Here is a 22,088-nt window from a genome sequence, read left to right as displayed (position 1 = left end):
CTTTTTTATGTCATTGGTAAAAATTTTGAGTGTCATACTTTGAAACCTGCAATCAATTACATATATATATGTATGTATGTATGTATGTATAGAAGAATTTACCTGAAATATCTCAAACTCTTATATATCCATTGTTCACTCTTCTAGAAAAATTATGTTGAAGTGATAGGGTAAAGGAAGAGTAATATTTACCTCCCTACCCGGTTTGGCTCAGTGGATAGAGTGTTGGCCTGCAGACTGAAGGGTCCTGGGTTCGATTCCGGTCAAGGACACACACCTTGGCTGTAGGCACCTGGCCCTGGTTGGGGGCCTGCTGGAAGCAACCAGTCGATGTGTGTTTCTCCCTGTCTCTTCCTTTCCCTTCCGCTCTCTCTAAAAATCAATGGACAAAATACCTTCGGGTGTGGATTTAAAAAACAAAAAAAATTACCTAAGGCAAACTTTCCACTGATGAATAGAAGGAGGACATGGATAATTTAGAATAGCTGTTTCATTCTATATATTTTTTTTAATTGATTTTTTCCCAATTCTAGATGAGTTGAGGAAAGATTGATTGTGTTGGCCAACAAATGAGAGCGTATTCAAACAATTTTGTGTATAAGACCTGGCTTAGGATAATTAGGGTAGAGTTTTTGTCAGTACCAACTGTAATGAAAATCAGAACAGAATCTTCTTCCTTTTAGATTTCCTTTAATCTGAATCTTTCCTATAATAGGTTACTTCAGATAGCTTGTAGTGTGAAAAATAAGCATAATTTTTTTGGGGAAATTAGCTGTATATGTTAACTATATCAATGAGAGATGACAGTTTTATGAGTAATCTTCAAATAGGAAAAAATTAAATTGACATTGAAATACATTTTGATTCTTTTCATTGGACTTCTTTATTCCTAATGATTTTTCTCAGTCTGATATTAAAATGGATGTACATTCTTAGCATACACATTGAACAGGCTTTGGGAAGCTTAGATGGTGTTGGAATAAAGCCTGCTGCTATTTTTTTTTTCTTTTTAATCCTCATCCGAGGATATTTTTCCGTTCATTTTCAGGGAGAGTAGAAGAGAGAGGGAAGACAGACAGAAACACATCGATTGGTTGCCTCCTGCATGAGCCCCAACCAGGGTCCGGGCTAGGGAGGAACCTGCAACCAAGGTACCAGTCCTTGACTGGAATTGAACCTGGGACCCTTTGGTCTGCAGGCCAATGCTCTATCCACTGAGCCAAACTGGCTAGGGCTGCTGCTATTTTTTTAAAAATATATTTTTATTGATTTCAGAGAGGAAGGGAGAGGGAGAGAGAGAGAGAGAGCTAGAAACACCAGTGATGAGAGAGAATCACTGATCAGTTGCCTCCTGCATGATCGGGGATCGAGCCTGCAAGCCAGGCAAATGCCCTGGCCAGGAATTGAACCGTAACCACCTGGTTCATAGGTCAATGCTCAACCACTGAGCCATACCAGCGAGGCCCTGCTGCTATTTTTAGTTTGCAAAATTCAGGGGTTAGCAAAAGAAGGGTTATAGTTGTTCATATGGAAAATAATGCAATAATTAATAAATAAAAGAATAAGCTTTTATTCTTTTTATCACAACTGTAAACCTACTTTTGCCTTCCCCTGTATGATTCATGATATGGATCATATGTATTTAGATTACTAACAGGCAGTTGCATTGTGTTCTTAAAGGTCCAACATTAAATGTGTGTAGTACACATTACCTTGCTTCTGGATCTACTTTGTTTATTGCTGCAGTAATACCTTCTAGTTATGGTGTACTATTCTTTTAATACCGTGCTGGAAAGGAATTGTAATCTGTATTCACAAATGAAAAAACAGGTCTGTCATTTTCCTCTGAGGATACCTTTAGACCACATCTCCATAGGCTTAGTTATATTATTGTTAACTTTTCAATAGTCTGTTCTTTTAATTTTCTCTTTGAGTCATGAATTATTTAGAATATCATATTTTCCATATCATAGTGAGTTTTTGTTAATAATTTCATATTTAATTTTATTAGGATCAGAGAATATAACATTTTCACATTATTGAGGCTTTCTTCATATTCTCTTATATGATTTAATTTTAATGAAGTTTTATAAATATTTCAAATGGATTATTCCATGCTGCGTTCATAGTTGTATGTATCTGTTAAATCTGGCTTCTTAATCACATCTATATTACCTGTATATTTATCTGTTGTTATCTTGGTCTTTTAAATTTCTGAGAGAGATGTATTCAGATTCTATTATAATGGTGATTTTCTTAAATCCTCCTTATACTTCTGCTTTGTTTTGTATTTTGTATATTTTGACACTATGTTGTTTGGTGTATAGGTTATGATATATCTTTGTGATTGTGCCTTTTAATAGTAGCAGTCATTATTAAGTATTTTCTTTGCCTTAAATTATTGTCTGTTATTAATCTTGCCAAGCCTGCTATCTTTTTGTTTGCACATGCCTGTGTATAACTTTGCATATCTCTTTTGTTTTAATATGTTTGTATTGATTTCAGAGAGGAAGGGGGAGAGAGAGGGAGAAGCATCAGTGATGAGAGAGAATCATTGATCTGCTGCCTCTTGCACACCCCGTACTGGGGATCAAGCCTGCAACCCAGACATGTACCTTGACCGGGAATCGAATTGTGACCTCCTGGTTCATGGGTTGATGCTCAACCACTGGCCAGACATTTTTGCACGTCTCTTTATTTTAAACAGTTAGCCATAGTGCTTTTGAAGTTGTAGCAATATAAACAAATAGATTTGTAAATATAGTATTGTGGAAAGCATGATGAAAGCTAGTGTAAACTAGTAGTTATAGTCCCTGTGGATATTTATATTTTATCATGTATTTTAGTTAGCCATTAATTTATTCATTAAGTAGTTTATTGAGACCTTACAGGAACTGTGTAGGGGAAAGATAGGGAGAGCTGTATTGGAAGGTATGATCTGGGAAGGCTTTCTCTGATAAGGTGGACATTTGAGTTGGGATCTGGTAAAACTAACCTAGGGGAAGAACATTCCAGAGAGAAGGAACCTTAAGTCCAAAAACCCTAAGGAAAGATTGAGGTGTATTTGGGGAACAGAAAGAAAACCAGTATGTCTGAATGTTAATGATGAAGAATGGAGAGGAAGGCTGGACCCAATTCATGTATGATCTTGTAGGTCATGTGAAAGAGAGTGATTTTATTCTAAGTGTTAGGAGAAGCAATTGAAGATTTCAAGCAGGGATGACATGATCAGATATATATTTTTATAGTCCTAAACTGAGGTATAGTGAAATACACAAACAGTTGAAATACACGGATTTTTAAGTGTATGGTTGGATGAGTTTTCACGATTGCATATTACCCGTGTAACCCACTTCATTATTAAGATATAAAATATTTCTATCACCCCAGAATGATCCTTATTCCTCTTCCCAATCAGTCTCCACCACCAGCACTCCACTACTATTCTCATTTCATTCACCAAAGATAAATTTGTCTGCTTCAGAATTTCATATAAGTGGAATCATTTTATGCACTCTTTTATGTCTGGCTCTTTTACTTACCATAATGATTTTGAAATTCATTCCTAGTTGCTTGGATAAGGAGTTCATTGGGTATACCACAGTTTGTTTGCCCATTCTGTTTTGGATTTTGTAGATATTTTTTAAATGTCTCTTTGGCTAATAGAGGAGAATGGTTGCAGATTCTCTCATTCAAATATTTGATAAAGAAACACTGGTTGTCATGTTAACAAAGGGGAAAATATTTTGAGGGAAGTGAAGACTATAGAAACAGGGCCAAAGAATTATAAAACCATTATTAACATCTTAGAAACATTTGTCTATATGGAAGCAGATGGAAAATGATTCTTCTGCTCCTCCCTATTCCCCTTTTTAAATCAGATGGGCAAAGTTGTCTTGAATGAGAGCACAAAATCCAGTGATTCTAATGAGATTCAAATGCCATAAAGATCATAGAATTTTAAATAATTTTTTTTATTGATTTCAGAGAGGAAGGGAGAGGGATAGAAACATCAATGATGCGAAAGAATCATTGATTAGCCCTAACCGGTTTGGCTCAGTGGATAGAGCGTCGGCCTGCAGACTGAAGGGTCCCAGGTTCGATTCCGGTCAAGGGCATGTACCTTGGTTGCTGGCACATCCCAGCAGGAGGTGTGCAGGAGGCAGCTGATCGATGTTTCTCTCTCTCATCGATGTTTCTAACTTTCTATTCTCTCCCTTCCTCTCTGTAAAAAAATCAATAAAATATATATTTTTTTAAATCATTGATTAGTTGCCTCCTGTATGCCCCCTACTGGGGATCGAGCCTACAACCCTGGCATTTACCCTGACTGGGAATCAAATCCTGGTCTCCTGGCTCAACCACTGAGACACACCAACCGGGCGATCATAGAATTTTATATTGAGAAGATACCTCACATAGTACATAGCAAATTTTTCAAGGACCTCCTTATTTTTCTCTTGGAGTTTATTTCAAAATATAGAATATTAAAAGGTTTTGGTCTTCAATCTTTTTAAAAAATCCAGACTAGTTTATGTTATTTGAATAAGTGTGATAGGGAAAATGTTCTCTTAAATCCAGGATTTACATATACATATATCAGTACATGAGTCTGACACCTGAATCAAGTGAGTCTGTCTCTGGGATGGGTGAAAGAACTGAACTAAGAGCTGAGAGACTTCTTTTTTTTCAAAGAATAGATTTTTTTAAAAATTCTCACCTGAGGATGTTTATTGATAAGAGAGAGAGAGGTGAGAGAGATGGGAAAGAAACATTGATCCATTGCCTCCTGTACACTCCCCCACTCGGTATTGAACCTGCTACCTAGGTATGTGCCCTGACGAGGAATTGAACCCACTTTTTTGGTGTATTGGACATGCTCCAAACGGAGCCACCCAGCCGGGCAAGAGACATTTTAATTGTTATTTCTGTTAACTTTGAGTGAATAAAAAATAAATATTTTTGAGTTAACATTTCATCTTCATTAATTTTATTTTGAGACTTTGTATTACCTCAATAAATACTCATTGTATTTTTGTCTTTGGTTAGGTACATAATCTCTGTTAGTGATAGAGCAGAGGTTTGGAAATCAGAGAACTCTTCTTGTCTTTTTTTATGTCATAGATTAATACTAAGGGGCAACTCATGTAACCACCCTGGAGCAGTTTCTTTTTTTGTATGTCAGTAGAAACTGGCTGCCCAATAAGGAGCCACTAGCCATGGTTGGTTATTGAACCTTTGAAATGTGGCTACTCTAAATCGAGATGTGCTCTCAGTTTAAAATACACACTGGATTTTAAAGACTTAGTACAAAGATAAGAATGTAAAAACTATCTTATTGCTAATTTGTTTACATTGATTACATTACTGGAATGATAATATTTTGGGTATATTGGTTGAATGAAATACATTATTAAAATTATTTTCCCTCTTTTAAATGTGGCTGCTAGGCCCTGGCTGGTTTGCTCAGTTGTTTAGAGCATCATCCTGATGCATCAAAGTTGTGGGTTTGATCCCTGGTTAAGGCACATACAGGAATAAACCAATGAATGTATCAATGGGTGGGACAGCAAATTTCTCTCTCTCTCTTTCTCTCTCCCTCTCTCTCTCTCTCTCAAATAATAAATAAATAAATAAGGCTGGTAGAAGATACTAAATTTGTTTGTGGCACACGTTATATTTGTTTTGGATAGTGCTGGTCTGGACAGCATATCCTACAATGACTTATGAAATGTTAATAAATGCTCAGTGAAACACAATTTGGAAAAGTGTCTAGTAGAACTTTTTGCAATGATATAATTCTTCTATGTCTTTGCTTATAGTAGTAGCTACTAGCTACTGATGACTATTGAGCACGTGAAATGTAGCTAGTTCTGAAATGTGAAATATTGAAATGTGGAACAAAACTGAATTCTAAATTTTATTTAATTTTAATTAACTTTAAATAGTCATGTGTGAGTAGTGGCTCATGTATCAGGACAATGCAATCTAGAAGATTTATTGGACCTTACTATAAGTTTATACAGCTTATTATGAGTAATAATTAACTATCAGTAACAATATTTATTGAGCACCTGTTCTGTAGTAGGTATTGTGTAAGTACCAGAGAGAGGATTTATATAATAATTTTTTTATTGAGACTAACTATATTGCTCATATTTTGTAATATGCTTGATGCATTATGAATTTCAAGGTAATGTGTAGGCCTACCATGTTTTCATTCAAGTCTGTTTTTTTTTTCCTTTTTCCTTTCCTTTTCCTTGCGATGTCCTTCTGTGAAAGCCTGGCCCTTTAAAAAGTCTGAACAGTGTGCTGCCTTGTTAAAGGATTTTCACTTGGAAGGAAATCCATGCTTTGTAACAGATGATGATGAGCATGATGATTTTTTTATTAAACTTTTGAAGTTGTGTCTTGGGGTTGAGAGGGATATGCACGTATTTACACTGACTTTTAAGTGTCAGTATTTATTTCCTTTGTATGTGTGTACACATATATTTATAAGTACTAGTACCCAGCTGTGTTATTAATGAATTAATTTATTATTCCTTCACAGTAAAGAACGGATGTCATCATGTCTGGAATCAAGCGAACAATTAAAGAAACTGACCCTGATTATGAGGATGTATCTGTGGCTCTTCCAAATAAGCGGCATAAAGCAATTGAGAATTCAGGTAGAAATTCAGCTACCTTAGGAAATTATGTGGGGTTTTTTTGTTGGCACATGCTAAAATGAAATGCATTTCCACTGTTGTATATAATTTGAAGAGGCTTGTGAGAGGGATAACTAAGTGCTCTGTTTAATAATAATATACCATGTGTGGCATAAAAGATAGGAACAATCAGGTAGACTGTGAAGCATCAGTAATGAGACAGGCTATAAGTTTTAGTCATTATTATATGTTAGGTGTAATCATAAAGTTTTATATAAGCTATGTGTACTACAGTGTGGTGTCATGTGAGATGATTATAGGTGGTACATGGATTCAGGTTTTTTTATATTAATAGTTATATATTATTTTAATATCTATAGAAAACGATGGTGGTCTCATGAGACTTGCAGTTGCATGACTACTGTTGCTAAGGATAAGGCTAAAATTATTTAAAAACATTATTTAATTATATGTTTCACATGGTTCTCAGATCTGGTAGGTATCTTGAAGGTGGTATATGAATGATGGAAATTTGGGAAACATTGATCTAGTTTACCTCTGCACATAGAGGATAGTAGTTCAGGCTCAAGAGCATTAAATTACTTGCTCAAGATCATATAATTAGTAGTTCTAAGTTGAAGAGTAGATCATCAATTAAGTGTCTGTAATTACCCAGAATGTTTTAAGCTATTTTTAAAAATGGAGCTAAATTTTGAGTTTTCAAAATAAATTACTATTGAAATTTATTATTGTTCATTTAAATGATAAATCTATGTAAGTTAATACTTATTGCTGAGTAAAGAAGACATCAAAGTCATAAAAAGGTGTTGCAGCTCCAACAAAGATGAAGACCCCTAGAGTTTAAGTAGTAAAGTAAATTCCTGTCTCTGTAAGTGCAGTCAAGTCATACTGTATACTCCACCAAAGTCTTTGTAGAGCAAAAATTACCAAATCTAATTCCAAATAATGAAAACATTTCACTGCACCCCCCCCCATTCAGTAGTAATTTTATTTACAAGGAAATGTTGTTTCCTTTTAGAAACAAACAAAATAAATGTGAAAGTATCATGCAACTCAAATGTATCACGTGACATAGCTTTTTTTAAAATATATTTTTATTGATTTCAGAGAGGGAGGGAGAGGGAGAGAGAGATAGAAACATCAGTGATGAGAGAGAATCATCAATTGCTTGCCTCCTGCACACCCCATACTTGGGATCGAGCCTGCAACCTGGGCATATGCCCTGACCAGGAATTGAACCGTGACCTCCTGGTTCATAGGTCGACACTCAACCACTGAACCACACCAGCCGGGCAACATAACTTTTTAAAAATAAAAATGAGAATAGGGAAAACAATGTTTTAGTAAACGTCATAATTTCAATTTAATCTAGTTTAAATTCCCAAGCACTGAGCCTGAGCAGGGATACTTTTTTGTTGTTGAGTCACAATTTGCTATTCTTCCTCTTGATGTTCATATCCTACCTAATTCCCAATCATATTTTTCAGAATTTTCTCAAAGTAGATTTGGTAGGATGCTTCCTTTCCCTATATTTTATTTTGTTTGTTGTTGTTTTTACTTATTCCATGAAAGAGATAATTTAGAAGAGTTTCTTTTTGAGGAGCTTATAATAAAATAGCATACAGTGATCATTGTCTCTAGGGAGACTTTCAGTCTCTGCTGGTTTCTGAACACAAGGTTTGTATAAAGGATATATACAGTAATACTAGAAAATATTCTTTACCTCAAATATGAGAAACATTGGTCATTTGCCTTTATGCAGACATCTGTAAGAATGTTTATATCATTACTAGTTTTAAATTGCCAATTTAATGGCTTATTTTATGGGGAGAAAGTGACATGGGTAATCACGGGGTCCAAATTTTCTCTAATTTTTCATATACTCCAAAGCATGGGGATTTTTTTTTTTCATCTTACAAATTCAGGGTTGTTTTGCAGAATCCCAGGTTGTTCAAGTGGTTATTTGGCTCTTCTATTTTTAAAAATTATCAAGCCACATTTTATATTCTGATATTTTTAACTCTTTGAGTTGCATATTACTTTGAGTAGTCATCATCTAAATTGTATCACCTTCAGAGGCATTTTCTTTCCTTTTGAATTTTCTTTACTCATTCCTTTGGGTAGTTGTGGTCAGAAACTGATGAATTGCTTGCTAGATCCTTCTCTACAGAAGGAAACTTCTTGTGTTGTTATAAACTGCTCTCCTGTTACTGCTCTAGCTAATTCTTTACTAATTTCTCCTAAGTCACTCAATATTTCTCTCAAAATCTTCATGTGTTTTTGTTTTTTTTTTAACATTTTGGTAGTTTTATTTTGATATAATTTCAAACAAGAAAATTTCAAGAATTACCCATATTTTTAAAATTAAGATTAATTACCAGTTGTTTACATTTTGCCTCCTTTGGTTGATTACTCTCCCTCACCTCTAGTGGGAGCGCGCGCGCGCACACACACACACACACACACACACACGCATGTGTATACATGCACACAGGTATCTGCACACATCATTCTTTCTAAATCATTGGGAAATAAATTGGACACATGTAAACACTCCTAAGGACATTCTCTTATGTAACCACAGTACAGTTATCAAAAGCAGGAAATTTTAACATTTATCCAGTACATTATCTAATCTGTGGTCCCTATTCAAGTTGTACCAGTTGGCCCAGTATTGTGTTTTATAATGTCAACATAAGAAATATTCAAACCTATAGAGAAGTTTTGTGAGTTTACTTGAGCCAAACTGTCAACAGTTGCTCGGGAGCAAAATCTCAACAGATTGACATAATGCTCCAGAGAATGGCAGTTTTGCACCTTATTTTATACATTATAATAAAAAGAGAAGACAAGTAAGTTACATAAAATCCATTGGTGATAGACTAGGGAGATGGGAGAAAGCAAAGTGGAGAAGCCTTTGGGTTTGGGTGAAAAGTAAAATAATAGGCACATATATCTTTTACATAGGTGGGTACAAGATAGTTAACAGTCCACAGTTAACATGATAAAATAATGAGAGGCTTTATGGTCTCCGCCCTGGTGCATTAATTGTGCTCTGAGGGGTCTGGAAAAAGGGGGAGTTACCCTGACATTCCAAAGGAATGTTATCGAAGATGCATTGACTTTTGTCAGGGAAGATTCTAGTCCAGGACATGACTACCTGCCATAAACTGCTTTTAGTTAAAATTTTTTTAATTTCAGACCATCCGATGTGGTTACTTTAAGTCCCTGAGCTTGCAAGGCCATACTGCAGGCCTTCCCTAACCTTGTCAGGTTATCATGTGGCCCCTTTTCAACCACAGTAACTATTTTTCCCTCTCTGGGAACCAGTCCAGGATCGCACAGTGCATTTAGTTGTCATATCTCTTTAGTCTCTTTTAATCTCCTCAAATAGTGATGTTTGAATTATATAGGCCAGTTATTTTGTAGAATGTCCTTTAGTTTAGGTTTGTTTGTTGTTCCTGTAACTAGATTCAGCTTTTTGGCTGAGTGATACAGTCTTCTCAATGCATCCTATCAGAAAACACAGACGTCAGTTTGCCCCAGTATTAGTGATGTTCACTTTTCGTCATTGGTTAAGATGATGGCCACTAGGTTTCTCCACTTCAGCGTTACTATTTTCCTGGGTTTCTTTTTTGCTTGCTGACTTAAGACAACCACTGATTAATTAGACCATGGATTATTTTATGTTCTTTGTGTAGCTCGAGATGCTGCTGTGCAGAAGATAGAGACTATTATCAAGGAGCAATTTGCACTTGAAATGAAGAATAAGGAACATGAAATTGAAGTCATTGACCAGGTATAATGATGACAAATTAAAAAAGCACACAAAGCTATTGAAAAAAATCTACACATGATGACTTGAAAAAAAATCTCTTGAGATAGAATCATAGTTTGTTTTTTCCCTTTGCTGTTTTTTTTTTTTTAAGAGCTTTCTCATTTTTAGAAAAAAGACATGCCCCCTCCCTTTTTTTTAATTAATGAAATTACAGGAAAAGATAAAAAAATTTACCTGAAATTTCATCCCCAAAATAATTCCTCTTTGCTCTTGTGCTCAAATCTTTGTGGATGTTTCAATGACAATGCATGTGTACACATAAATATACATATTAATATGTCTGTATACTCTTGCAAAAACATTGGTTTTTGTCATTCTTTTAGGTCTTTTGCCAACCTGATTGGTGGGAAATGGTCATTTTTATTTGTCTTTGATTTTTAGAGAGGTTGAGCTTTTGTTGGTCATTTGCATTTCTTATTTTATGAATTATTTATATATCCGTCCTGTCATTTCTATTTTTTAAAGTAATGAGTTGACATTTGTTTTTAGCGACTGATTGAGGCAAGAAGGATGATGGATAAACTTCGTGCCTGCATTGTCGCAAACTACTATGCTTCTGCAGGACTTCTAAAAGTTTCTGAGGTAACTTTTCCTCATATGCAGTCATTTCTGGCCACCCATATTGGTTGTGTGAAGGGGAAATTAGTAGTGTTGATGTGGAATTCCTGCCTTTGAAACATATCTTATATTGACCTTTAGAATTCAAGAAGCCTAGCCTACTTTCCTGGGTATGTACGTAAACTTATTGTGTCCACCCATAATCCTTTATTCGTCCTTTAATCGTACCTCTCTACGTTGTCAATAATCCTAAGTAACATTTTTTTCTTTTTAATTAATCCCTTTTCTACTAATATTTAGCAGTGTTGTTAGGCTTTGCAGATACAAAAATAACTTGCCTTCTTTCTCTTCATTTGATTATGGTTGGCTTTGGAGTAAGTTGTAGGTTGATTTTTTTTTTTTTCTTTGACTTTTTATCTAATGAATGGGATTTTTTTTGTTTCAGTAGATTTGCCCTGTTCAGGAAGCCCTGATTTCCATCCCCCCTTACTTTTTATGAAAAATTTCAAATATGCAGAGAAAGTTAAATAAGCACCTCTTAATGCATCACTTAGAATGAACAGTTTTAACATTTTTGCCATATTTATTTTATCTGTTTTATTTTTCTCTGAAGCATTTGAAAATAAGTTTCAGGCATCATGACACTTCACCTCTAAACATTTAATTACATATTTCCTAACGGCCATTCTTCTATGTAATCACAATACCTAAGAGAATGATTCACTACTATTGTCTGTTAACCAGTCCATATTCAAAAATTTTCCTAGTTGTCCCCAAAATATTTTTTAAAGCTGGTTTGTGGTGGTGGTTGTTTTTTTAAACACAACAAGGATCTAATCAAGGTTCATAGCTACATTTGGCTATTTTGTTTCTCTAGATTAATTTTATCTAGACTGGTTCTCCCACCTATTTTTCCCCCAGAATATTGACTTATTTTAAGAGACCAGGACATTTAGCTTGTAGAATGGTCCACATTTTTAATTTATTTTTTCCCTTGTTTATTTCTTCATTCCCTCTATTTTTCTTGTAAACTGAAAGTCAAGTCTAAATACTAGATTATTTTAAGGTTAAATCTTTTTGGCAATAATGCTTCATAGGTGATGCTTTATACCTCATGTTGTTTCACTTCAGGAGATATAATAATTAGGTGGTCTTGCTGTTGGTGATAAGAGTGTAATTATTTGGTTACTGTGATTGCTACTAGATCACTCCAGTTCTAAAGGATGTGGATAGGATTGAAGGCAATAGGATAGATTGTTTGACATTTTGATAGTTTCAGCATAACTTTGTTGTTCACTCTTAAATTTTTTTTTTTCTTAAATTTTTTTCAATTAGAGTTAGGTAATTCTTCTTTTGGACAGTACTGGCTCTGTGAGAATGGCGGGAGGTATGATGGCATACTGCTTTGCATCGTTTCCTATGGTTTTTATAGATAAGAGGTACTTTTCATATTTAGGCGTTCATGTCATCCCATGGAGCTTTAGGGTGCCTCGTATTGGTGATACTCCTGTTGTTGTCTTAGAGAAATCTGGAGTATTATTCGAATTTAATTTTAGGTGGTAGACAGTTGTCTCTTCTATTGCAGGAGTTTCCATAAAACTTTAGAGTCTGAACCACTTTTCTGCAGCTAACAAATCATAACAAATTACCACAAGCTTGGTTGGCTTTAAACAGCAGGAGGTGATGATTCTGGAGCCCAGCCGTCCAAAATCAGGTGTTGGCTGGCGGATGCTCTCTCTGAAGACTCTTAGGAAGAATCTTCTAGCCTTGTCCTAGTTTCTAGTGGTTGCTGGCAATCCTTGGTGTTCTTGGTTTGTAGCTGCATCACTCTCATTTCTGCCTCTGTCTTCACATGGATGTTTTCCCTCTGCATATCTTCTCTTTCTCTTATGTTCAAGTTTCCCCTTTTTTAAAAAAAGAAATACGTTTTTGTTGATTTTAGTGAGAGAGGGAGGGGGAGAGAGAAACTTCCAAGTGAGAGAGAAACATTGATCCGCTACCTCCTGCACCACCCCTACGGGGGATTGAGCCCAGAACCCGGGTATGTTCTCTGGCCGGCAATCAAACTAGTGACCTTTTGGTGCATGGGACGGCGATCAAACAACTGAGCCACCCATGCCAGGCCAAATTTCCCTCAAAAAAGCACTTTAAATTGGATTAGGGCCTACCTTCACCCAAATGACTTCATCTGAACTTGATTACATCTGCAAAGACCCTATTTCCAAATAAAGTCACATTCATAGGTTTAGGGTGGATATGAATTTTTTGAGACACTGTTTAACCCAGAGTAGATTCTGATGTCATTTGTTATGTGGCTTGCTGTTGGATTCAACAAAATGGACATCATGATCTAAGGGTTGTATGACGTAGGACTGTAGCTATTCTGAAGAGCTGATTATTCATTTAATGTTTTGTTCCCTTTTTTCTTTCTTTTTTCATCATTAGCAGTTTTGAGTTGTGCTATTTTGTGGTCCAGAAATGTAATGAATTTTATCTTATATTCTGACTAGGATATATTCAATGATATTTAGTTATAATAATTTTTAGTTTGTTGTAAAAAATATATTATAGCTCTAAAAGATACTTTTATTATTGAAATTCAACAGCTTTTTTGCTTTGATTCTGAAACAAGTATCTGGCTCCTTTTTCTTTCTAAAACAATTATTTTAATAGCACAAGGTTTTTTTGGTTTTTAATTTTATTTATTAAATTGATAGGGTGAAATTGGTCAACATGAACATACAGTTTTCATGTGTGGGTTTCTATGTTACAAGATCTGTATATTTCAGTATGAATGGCACAAGTTTTAAAAGCTGGGCTTCCTAGGAACGTAGCACAGTGTGTCATACTAGGTAATAGAACACACTGTATTTTGTATGCAGGTTAATGAGATACAGAAAAAATACCCTAGGCTTCAGTACTGAACTGAGGGCAAAGTTTATGTCAGTATTAATAATTTTAAAGCATTGTATACTACATTTTTCCCCTACGTGGGAACTATTTAACATATGCATATATTTTTATATTTCTTACAGGAATGTTTTATTCAGAGCTGTTCTAGCTATGTAAAGCGATGTGAAACTTATTTTTTTTAATTTTTATTGATATGAGAGAGAGAGAGAGACATCAATTTGTTGTTCCATTTTTTTACATTCATTGGTTGCTTCTTGTATGTGCTCTGACTGGGGATCAAACCTGCAACCTTGGCATTATCAGGACAATGCTCTGACTGAAACATATTTTTTTTAAAGTCCAATTTTGCTTTCCATATGTTACTATGTATTTACCTTTATTTTTCATTTACCTAATACTAAAGGCTAAAGAGGACTTGTATCTTTAGCCTTTGGTGTTAGGATCTTTGCATAGTTACTTATCACTTTCTTGTTTTGGTGGTTCAGACCATGTTAAGGAATTAGGACTTTATTTTATGGGTTTGGAGAGATTTTGAAAGATTTGAAGCATGATCTTAAAGTAGATAATTTTGCCTACTTTTGATGAATTTGATTAAAGTTTATTTTGATTGCTTTCACTTTTGCAGGGATCAAAGACGTGTGATACAATGGTGTTTAATCATCCTGCTATCAAGAAATTTTTGGAATCACCATCTAGGTCATCATCTCCTGCCAATCAGAGATCAGAAACTCCATCAGCCAATCATTCTGAAAGTGATTCTTTATCTCAACACAATGACTTCTTGTCTGACAAAGACAATAACAGCAATATGGATATAGAGGAAAGACTCTCAAACAACATGGAACAGAGACCAAGTCGAAATACTGGAAGGGTATAGTTGGATGGACGGGAGGGAACCAAAGGAAAAGGGAACTATATTTATTAAGAGTATGTACATCTTAATTCATGTAACCTATTTTATAGGAACCCTGGGAAATAAGTTAATTATATTCCTTTTAGAGATGGGGAAACTGAGTCTCAATGAGATTCAAGTTATATGTGTCCACAAGTATCAGAACTGAGAGCTAAACCTATGTCTTTCCTTTTTGTTGTTGTTTTTGTTACTCCTCACCCAAGGGCATTTTTCCATTGATTTTCAGAGAAAGTAGAAAGGAGGGGGAGAGACACATCAATAAGCTGCCTCCCGCACATGCCCCCATCAGGGCTAGGGATTGAGCCTGCAACCGAGGCATGTGCCCATGACTGGAATTGAATTTGGGACCCTTTAATCTGCAGGCTGACACTCTATCCACTGAGCCAAACCAGCTAGGGCTAAACCTATGTCTTTCTGATTTTAAAATTCAGTACCCCTGCATATGGCATCACTCCTAGTGCCATTCACATGGATATGAAAGAAATTTTGAGGAGCTGGCAATGCTGTGACCTTGCCTAAGGTCTTTCCACTCTGTCATGTTTATTTGCAAGAGCAGTGATTCTTTAGCATTTTCCTCTGTGATACTTGATATTCTAAGATACTTTGATAACTGGAGGAAATTTGACAAATGATAAATAGAATTGAAAACCATTTATTGCTCTTTGATCCTGCCAGTTTATGGAGTTGCCATCTCAAGATACTCTGAATTTGTTGGTATAATATTTGGCTTCATTTATTTTTAAAATAATTTTTATTAAAAAAAAACTTTTTGAGAGAGAAAAAGGGAGAAGGAGAGAGAGAGAAACATTGATGTGACAGTGAAACAGCCCTGGCCAGGAATCAAACCAGCAACCTTTTGGTACAGGGGCAATGCCTACTAACTGAGCCACACCAGCCAGGGCAATATTTGGCTTTGGAAATACGACTGATGGTTTTTCTCATCTAGGTGTTCTATGATAGAAAACATTTCAGGGTTGCTTTTCACAAACTCAGACATCAAGGATTTGATTTATTTTTTATAAAAATGAAAGTGGACATTGTTCTTATTATAAATTCATCTATTCATTGCTGAAAAATTTAAACTACAGAAAAGTAAAAAATAATAGAAAATCAATCATAATGCCACTAAAAAATCAGAACTCTTACTGTTTGGATTTACTTGCCTTTTCCAGTATTATTTCTGGGAAAATACTGTATATTTTTTCTTTTTATCATTAAAAAGAATTTAGGTTGTATTGATCATTGGATTTAGAAATTTATCATCTTTTATATAATATATATACTCATGTTTATGTAACAGATATTTAGTACTTACTGTGTTTCAGGCACTTTTCTAAGAATTGTACAAAGCAATCATGTAAGGTAAAAACTATTATCATCCTTATTTTATAGGTGAGGAAACTGAGACAGAAGTTAAATAATTACCCAAGATTACACATCTACTAAATGGAAAAACCAGGATTTAAACCCTGGCAGTCTGTCTCCATAATTAAACTTGAACTATTATGTTTAAATTACTTCTCATCGAAAATGTTTTGATAGTATAGAAGGTTGAAAAGAAAGTAAACTCCATTGAGCTCTTTCCCCTTTACCATTTCCCAGAGGTAATCATTGTAATTAGTTTCTTGTGTATCCTTCCACGCCCTGTTTGCATAGACAAAGCATATGTGTATGCCCATTGAGCACACACACGTGGAAATAATAGTGTACAAACTTTTTGCCTCAACTAATGCAAACATTAGAGTAAAATTATTCTTTTATGCTCTGAGGTGCCACGAAGCCAAAGAATTTTATAATTTAAAAAATTGCAATTTATTCTATTCATACCTTGTATGATTTTACAGTTTCTGCCTATTGAAAATTGTCCAAATTGAAAATGAAAATTATGATTTCTTTTAGGACACCTCTAGTATTACCGGCTCCCATAAAACAGAGCAGCGGAATGCTGATCTTGCAGGAGATGAGACTTCACGACTTTTTGTAAAGAAAACAATAGTAGTGGGCAATGTGTCCAAGTGAGTACCCAGCTGAATTGTCTCATTTTCAGTCCTCTGTTTATGTTACTAGAACTCTGGCACCCTCCTGTAGTGTTATAATAGATAGAGAGCTCAGGAATTCTTTTTTTCAAACTCTTAGTTGTTTTGTTTTAAAATACATTTTTATTGATTTCAGAGAGGAAGGGAGAAGGAGAGAGAGATAGAAACAGCAAAGATGAGAGAGAATTATTGATTGGCTGCCTCCTGCACGCCCCCTACTGGGGATCGAGCCCACAACCTGGGCATGTGCCCTGACGTGGAATCAAACACTGACCTCCTGGTTCATGGGTCGAGGCTCAACTACTTAGCCACGCTGGCTGGGCAAACTCTTAGTTGTTTTAAAAGAAAAGTAATATCCAGAGACTTGAGAACTCTGCCTTAGTGTGTCTGCCAATCTTTGACATAGTAAATTATACTTGGTAAAAATTTCTAAGACAGGAGGTTTTACACAAATGGTGTATTTCAATAAGCATGTAAGCGTGGATAAGTTTAGAGGAACTTTTGACTTCTTCTGACCTAGTTTTAACTTAGGTAGGTAGTTCCTAAAAATGTTCATTTGGTTGCCAAATTGAAGTGTTTTTAATTTATAGCAGAAGGTTGCAGACCAGTTCTTGAAGACAGAATTCCTCCAAGTTAAAGAGCTATCTGTTTTAACAGTATGATCGCATGCTATCTTTTGGGAGTGTGAACATTTTTGCCAAGTATCTAGGAACGAATAAAGACATCATAAATCTTCAAATAGTGAAAGATTGTTATTTCCTCACAAAGTCTTATTTGCCCTTTTCCAACCAACCCTGTTAGGTATATTTCCCCTGTTTTTCCTTGTCATTTTCCTCATATCATTTTCTGTTTTTGTGCATTTTCCCCAAATCACACTGGAATCTCTTTTGGGTAGGAACTATGTATTATTTGTTTTGTACCTTATATTAGTTGGAGTTCAGTAAATATTTGCTTGATGAATAAATTGATATATTTATGGAAATTATAATTAGATTCTGAGCCAAACCGGTTTCGGCTAGATTCAATTATTTTAAAAAGGATTTGGAAGTACAGTAATTATCTGGCAGGAAAATCAGACGGGGGGGCGGGGGGTGAGGAGGGGATCTTTCAAGCCCCAATTAATGGATCATTAATAACAAACAAGAGGTACATAAAATCTCAGGATACTAGAAACAAAGATTCTTAATGATCCATGTGAAAGTATTTAAATGGAACCATAAAATATGATTAGGCAATTAGATTTCTGTTTTATAGATTATTTTAGAGTTAGCATGTATTCAGCTAAGGAAACTAAATAGTTTGTGTGAAGTGTTAGAGCTGGGGTCTTATATATAGTACAGGACAGGTCAGCCCAGGAAAGGTCTAAACTAGAAATCTAAATAGATCCACTGGGCCACAAGAAGATTGGGTAGAAACAGTCATTGGCATTCAAACAATTATGTCTAATTTGTAGGTTTTGGGGTTTTTTAAAGACAAGCTAGAACTAAAATACTGGTTAATCATAAATTTTAAGTAGAGGGAGTGATTGGCATGAAAATTGTAAGGTCTTTGTCCTGGAAGAGGGTAAAAATACTGATTTACCCTATGTTTTGTTAAGAGTGCTTGCTGCAGTATCTAAGATAACAACTAAAAGAATAGATAGAGAAATTTAAACTTTAACAATAAGGGAGGGGTGGAAAAAGGAGGAAAACTGATTCTAGAAAAAGGCAAGTAGGGGCAGGAGGAAGGATATAAAGAAGAGAAAAAATAAGACAAATAGTATAAAATAATTTAGTAATAACAAATCTAAATGTATAAACAGCCATAAAAATGCATATGGATTTAACTAGTTAGAATATAGTAATTCTTATATTGAGATAAAATAACCTAAAATTCAGATCTCTTATTTATCAGGGACATCTAAATACAGAAAGATTGAGAGTAAGCAAATAGGATCTTGCTCCCAGCATATGTCCTCAGTTTGGCCCAAAAAGAAAAGAAAGTAAGCAAATAGATAAATTATAACTAGCAGATTCTAACCAAAAGAAAACCAGTGTAACATTAATATCAGGCAAAAGAGACTTTAAGACCAAAAGCATTCATAGAGGTAAAGATTTATTATATAATGATAAAAGGTTTTCTTCATCAAGAAGATAAAAAAAATCCTTAGCTTCTGTGTACTTGATAACATAGTCTTAAAATGTCTTAAAATGATAACAGTCTTGAAATTGATAGAACCACAAGCAGAAATTACCAAATGCACTACCACTGACTTTATACACATCTCTCAGTAATTGGTACATCCAGCAAACTACTTATATGAATATGAAAAGTTGGAATATCAATTAACAAAGCTAAAGTACACACATAGAACATTACACAGAATGAGAAAAAAAATTAAGCATACAAGGAACATTTATGAAAATTGACTATATAGTAAGCCATAAAGCAAGCTTCAACAAAGGACTTGTATTTTTTCTAACCACTAGTGCAGTAAAGCTAGAAATCAATGACAATAGGATAACTAAAAAAACCTCCAATATATCTGGAAATTCAAAACACAACAACTCATTAAGGCAATGAAAAAAAATCACATTAAAATAACCAGAACTAAATAATAAGACAAAAGTTGTAGGCTAACACTAAAGGGAAATTTAAAGTCTTAAAAGACTACAGTAGAAAAAAAAGCTTAAAATTAATGAACTAAGCAGCTTAATTAGACAATGCAGTGGGGGAAGCAAAGAATTTAGAGAGGAGCCTAGCCTGCTTGGCTGAGTGGATAAAGCAGTCGGCCTTCGGACTGAAGGGTCCCAGGTTCGATTCTGGCCAAGGGCACATGCCTGGGTTGCGGGCTCAGTCCCTAGTAGGGGCGTGCGGGAGGCAGCCAATCAATGATTCTCTCTCATCATTGATGTTTCTATCTCTTTCTCCTTCTTCCTTCCTCTCTGAAACCAATAAAGAAATATATTTAAAAAAATAAATAAATAAAAAGAATTTAGAGAGGAAAAAAAATAAACAGCATACATAAACATGGTGAAATTAAGTAAGGAAAAAAGATACAAATAAATATTAGAAATGAAAAAAGACATAACTTCAGATGATGCATTGTTAAAGAGATAAGTGTATTTGAAAATTTAGATGAACTGAAGAATCCCTAGAAAAATACAACTTAAAAGTGATGTGACAAAGGAAACTTGGAATAGTCATAGAACTACTAAGTAAATTTAATTATTGATTTTTTTAACCGTTTGCTAAGGAGTGCTATCGCGCTCTTCTTATTTAAAACAAATTTATGTAAACAATTGGCATTTTTAAATTTTTGTTGTTGCAAAGCAATACAAGTGAGTTTATTGTATAAAAAGTGTTTTACATTTTTTCCCATACCCGCGCAATTAGTGCCGCAGTTTTGGCATGTGTCCGAAAAAATACGTCAGCAGCCAAACGGTTAAACATTCCTGTGACAAAATCAAACCACACCACTTGGCTTAGATTGCTTTACAGGCAGCATGAATAGATAATTCTAGTTGTATACAAAATCTTCTGGGGACAAAGAGACAGCACTTATCAACTTACATTATGAGGATATCCTAACTCTGTTCATAAAGCTTGACATGGAGTTCATAAGAAAATAGAAATTACAGGACATCACACTTATGAATATACATACAAAAATACTGAACAAAATCCTGAGCAAACTGAATTCAGTAACTATAGAAATGGTTATTGTGAGCAAGAAATGCAAGTTTGGAATAACATTAGAAATCAGTAAGTATAATAAACACATTAACAGATTAAAGAAGATAAATACTTGATCAAAAATGCAAAAACAGCCTTTGACAAAACTCAGCATCTATTTGTGATAAGTCTTCATGGCAGACTTAGAATTTAGTTAACTCAGATACTGAATATCTTTGAAAAACTACAGTATATTTTATACTCAGTGGTGAACTCAAGTCTTCCCTTTAGGATTAGGAACAAGACAAGAGATGTCTGGGGCCACCACTCCTGTTCAGTGTTGCTCTTGGAGATACTAATGTAGTCCTGTTTAAAAAATTAAAAAGTCTATGGATTAAAAAATAAGATGTCATTAACAGATATACTGTCTACATAGAAAAATATAAATTAATTTTTGATAAAGTTTTAGAGTTAATGAGAGAACTTCACCAGGTTGTTGAATATATTATCAATACACAGAGATCAGTTGTTTCTGTGTGACAGCCACAAAATTAGAAAACATGATTTTAAAAGATGTGTTTACTATAGCAATAAAAATACAGTAAATAAGAGACAAGTAAGCTTTTCATGAATTATAAAAACTTTAAAGACTTAAAAGAACTTAATAGTATACTGTGTTCATGGATAGAAAGGCTCAGTATAATAAAGATAACACTTCTCTTCAAATTGATATGTAGATATTCTGATTAAAATCCTGACAGGATTCATGAAATCCACAGGCTGGTTTTTATATATGGAAGAGCAAAGAATCAAGACTGAACAAGGCCGAAACCGGTTTGGCTCAGTGGATAGAGCGTCAGCCTGCGGACTGAAGGGTCGCAGGTTCGATTCCGGTCAGGGGCATGTGCCTGGGTTGCAGGCACATCCCCGGTGGGAGATGTGCAAGAGGCAGCTGATCGATGTTTCTCTCTCATTGATGTTTCTATCTCTCTATCTCTCTCCCTTCCTCTCTGTAAAAAATCAATTAAAAAAAAAAAGACTGAACAAGAATACTGCTGATGAAGAACCAGATTAGGCAATGTGGCCTACTGTATCACTAAGGATAACCATAGGCATAGATGACATATAGAAGGCTATGACCATAGTTTCTAACAGAATGTGATATAAGGGGGCCTTGTGTAATAAAATCACCTGCATAAGGGAGGGATAAAGATACTGGTTTTACTATAGGCAGAACTTAAGGGAATGGCTTGTTCTTTTCTTTTTTTCTTTTTTTTATTAAATCTTTACTGTTCAGATTATTACAGTTGTTCCTCTTTTTTACCCCCATACCTCCCCTCCACCCGGTTCCCACCCCACCCTCTGCCCTTACTCCCCCACCACTGTCCTCTTCCATAGGTGCACGATTTTTGTCCATTCTATTCCCGCACCCCCCACACCCCTTTCCCCCCGAGAATAATCAGTCCACTCCCTTTCTATGCCCCTGATTCTATTATATTCACCAG

At 35.0% G+C, this 22,088-nt stretch overlaps 1 protein-coding gene across 2 annotated transcripts in view; it reads left to right on the top strand.

Moving 5' to 3' along the window:
- The first annotated feature begins 6,552 nt into the window (after positions 1–6,552).
- Positions 6,553–22,088, top strand: part of LOC102751816 (YEATS domain-containing protein 2) — a 17,456-nt gene continuing 1,920 nt past the window's right edge. The window contains exons 1-5 of one of the 2 annotated variants that reach the window (XM_006767403.2): positions 6,553–6,671; positions 10,373–10,470; positions 10,999–11,091; positions 14,606–14,851; positions 16,793–16,908. In XM_006767403.2, the coding sequence (XP_006767466.2) occupies positions 6,572–6,671; positions 10,373–10,470; positions 10,999–11,091; positions 14,606–14,851; positions 16,793–16,908 (653 nt within the window). In that variant the 5' untranslated portion in view covers positions 6,553–6,571. The remainder of the gene's footprint in view (positions 6,672–10,372; positions 10,471–10,998; positions 11,092–14,605; positions 14,852–16,792; positions 16,909–22,088) is intronic. The other variant, XM_015566304.1, reaches the window with a different exon arrangement.

The sequence above is a fragment of the Myotis davidii genome, unplaced genomic scaffold (assembly GCF_000327345.1).
Source record: "Myotis davidii unplaced genomic scaffold, ASM32734v1 scaffold102, whole genome shotgun sequence".
Lineage (NCBI taxonomy): Eukaryota > Metazoa > Chordata > Mammalia > Chiroptera > Vespertilionidae > Myotis > Myotis davidii.
The sequence above is the reverse complement of the archived record's forward strand: the minus strand, read 5'-3'. Positions and strand labels throughout refer to the sequence as shown.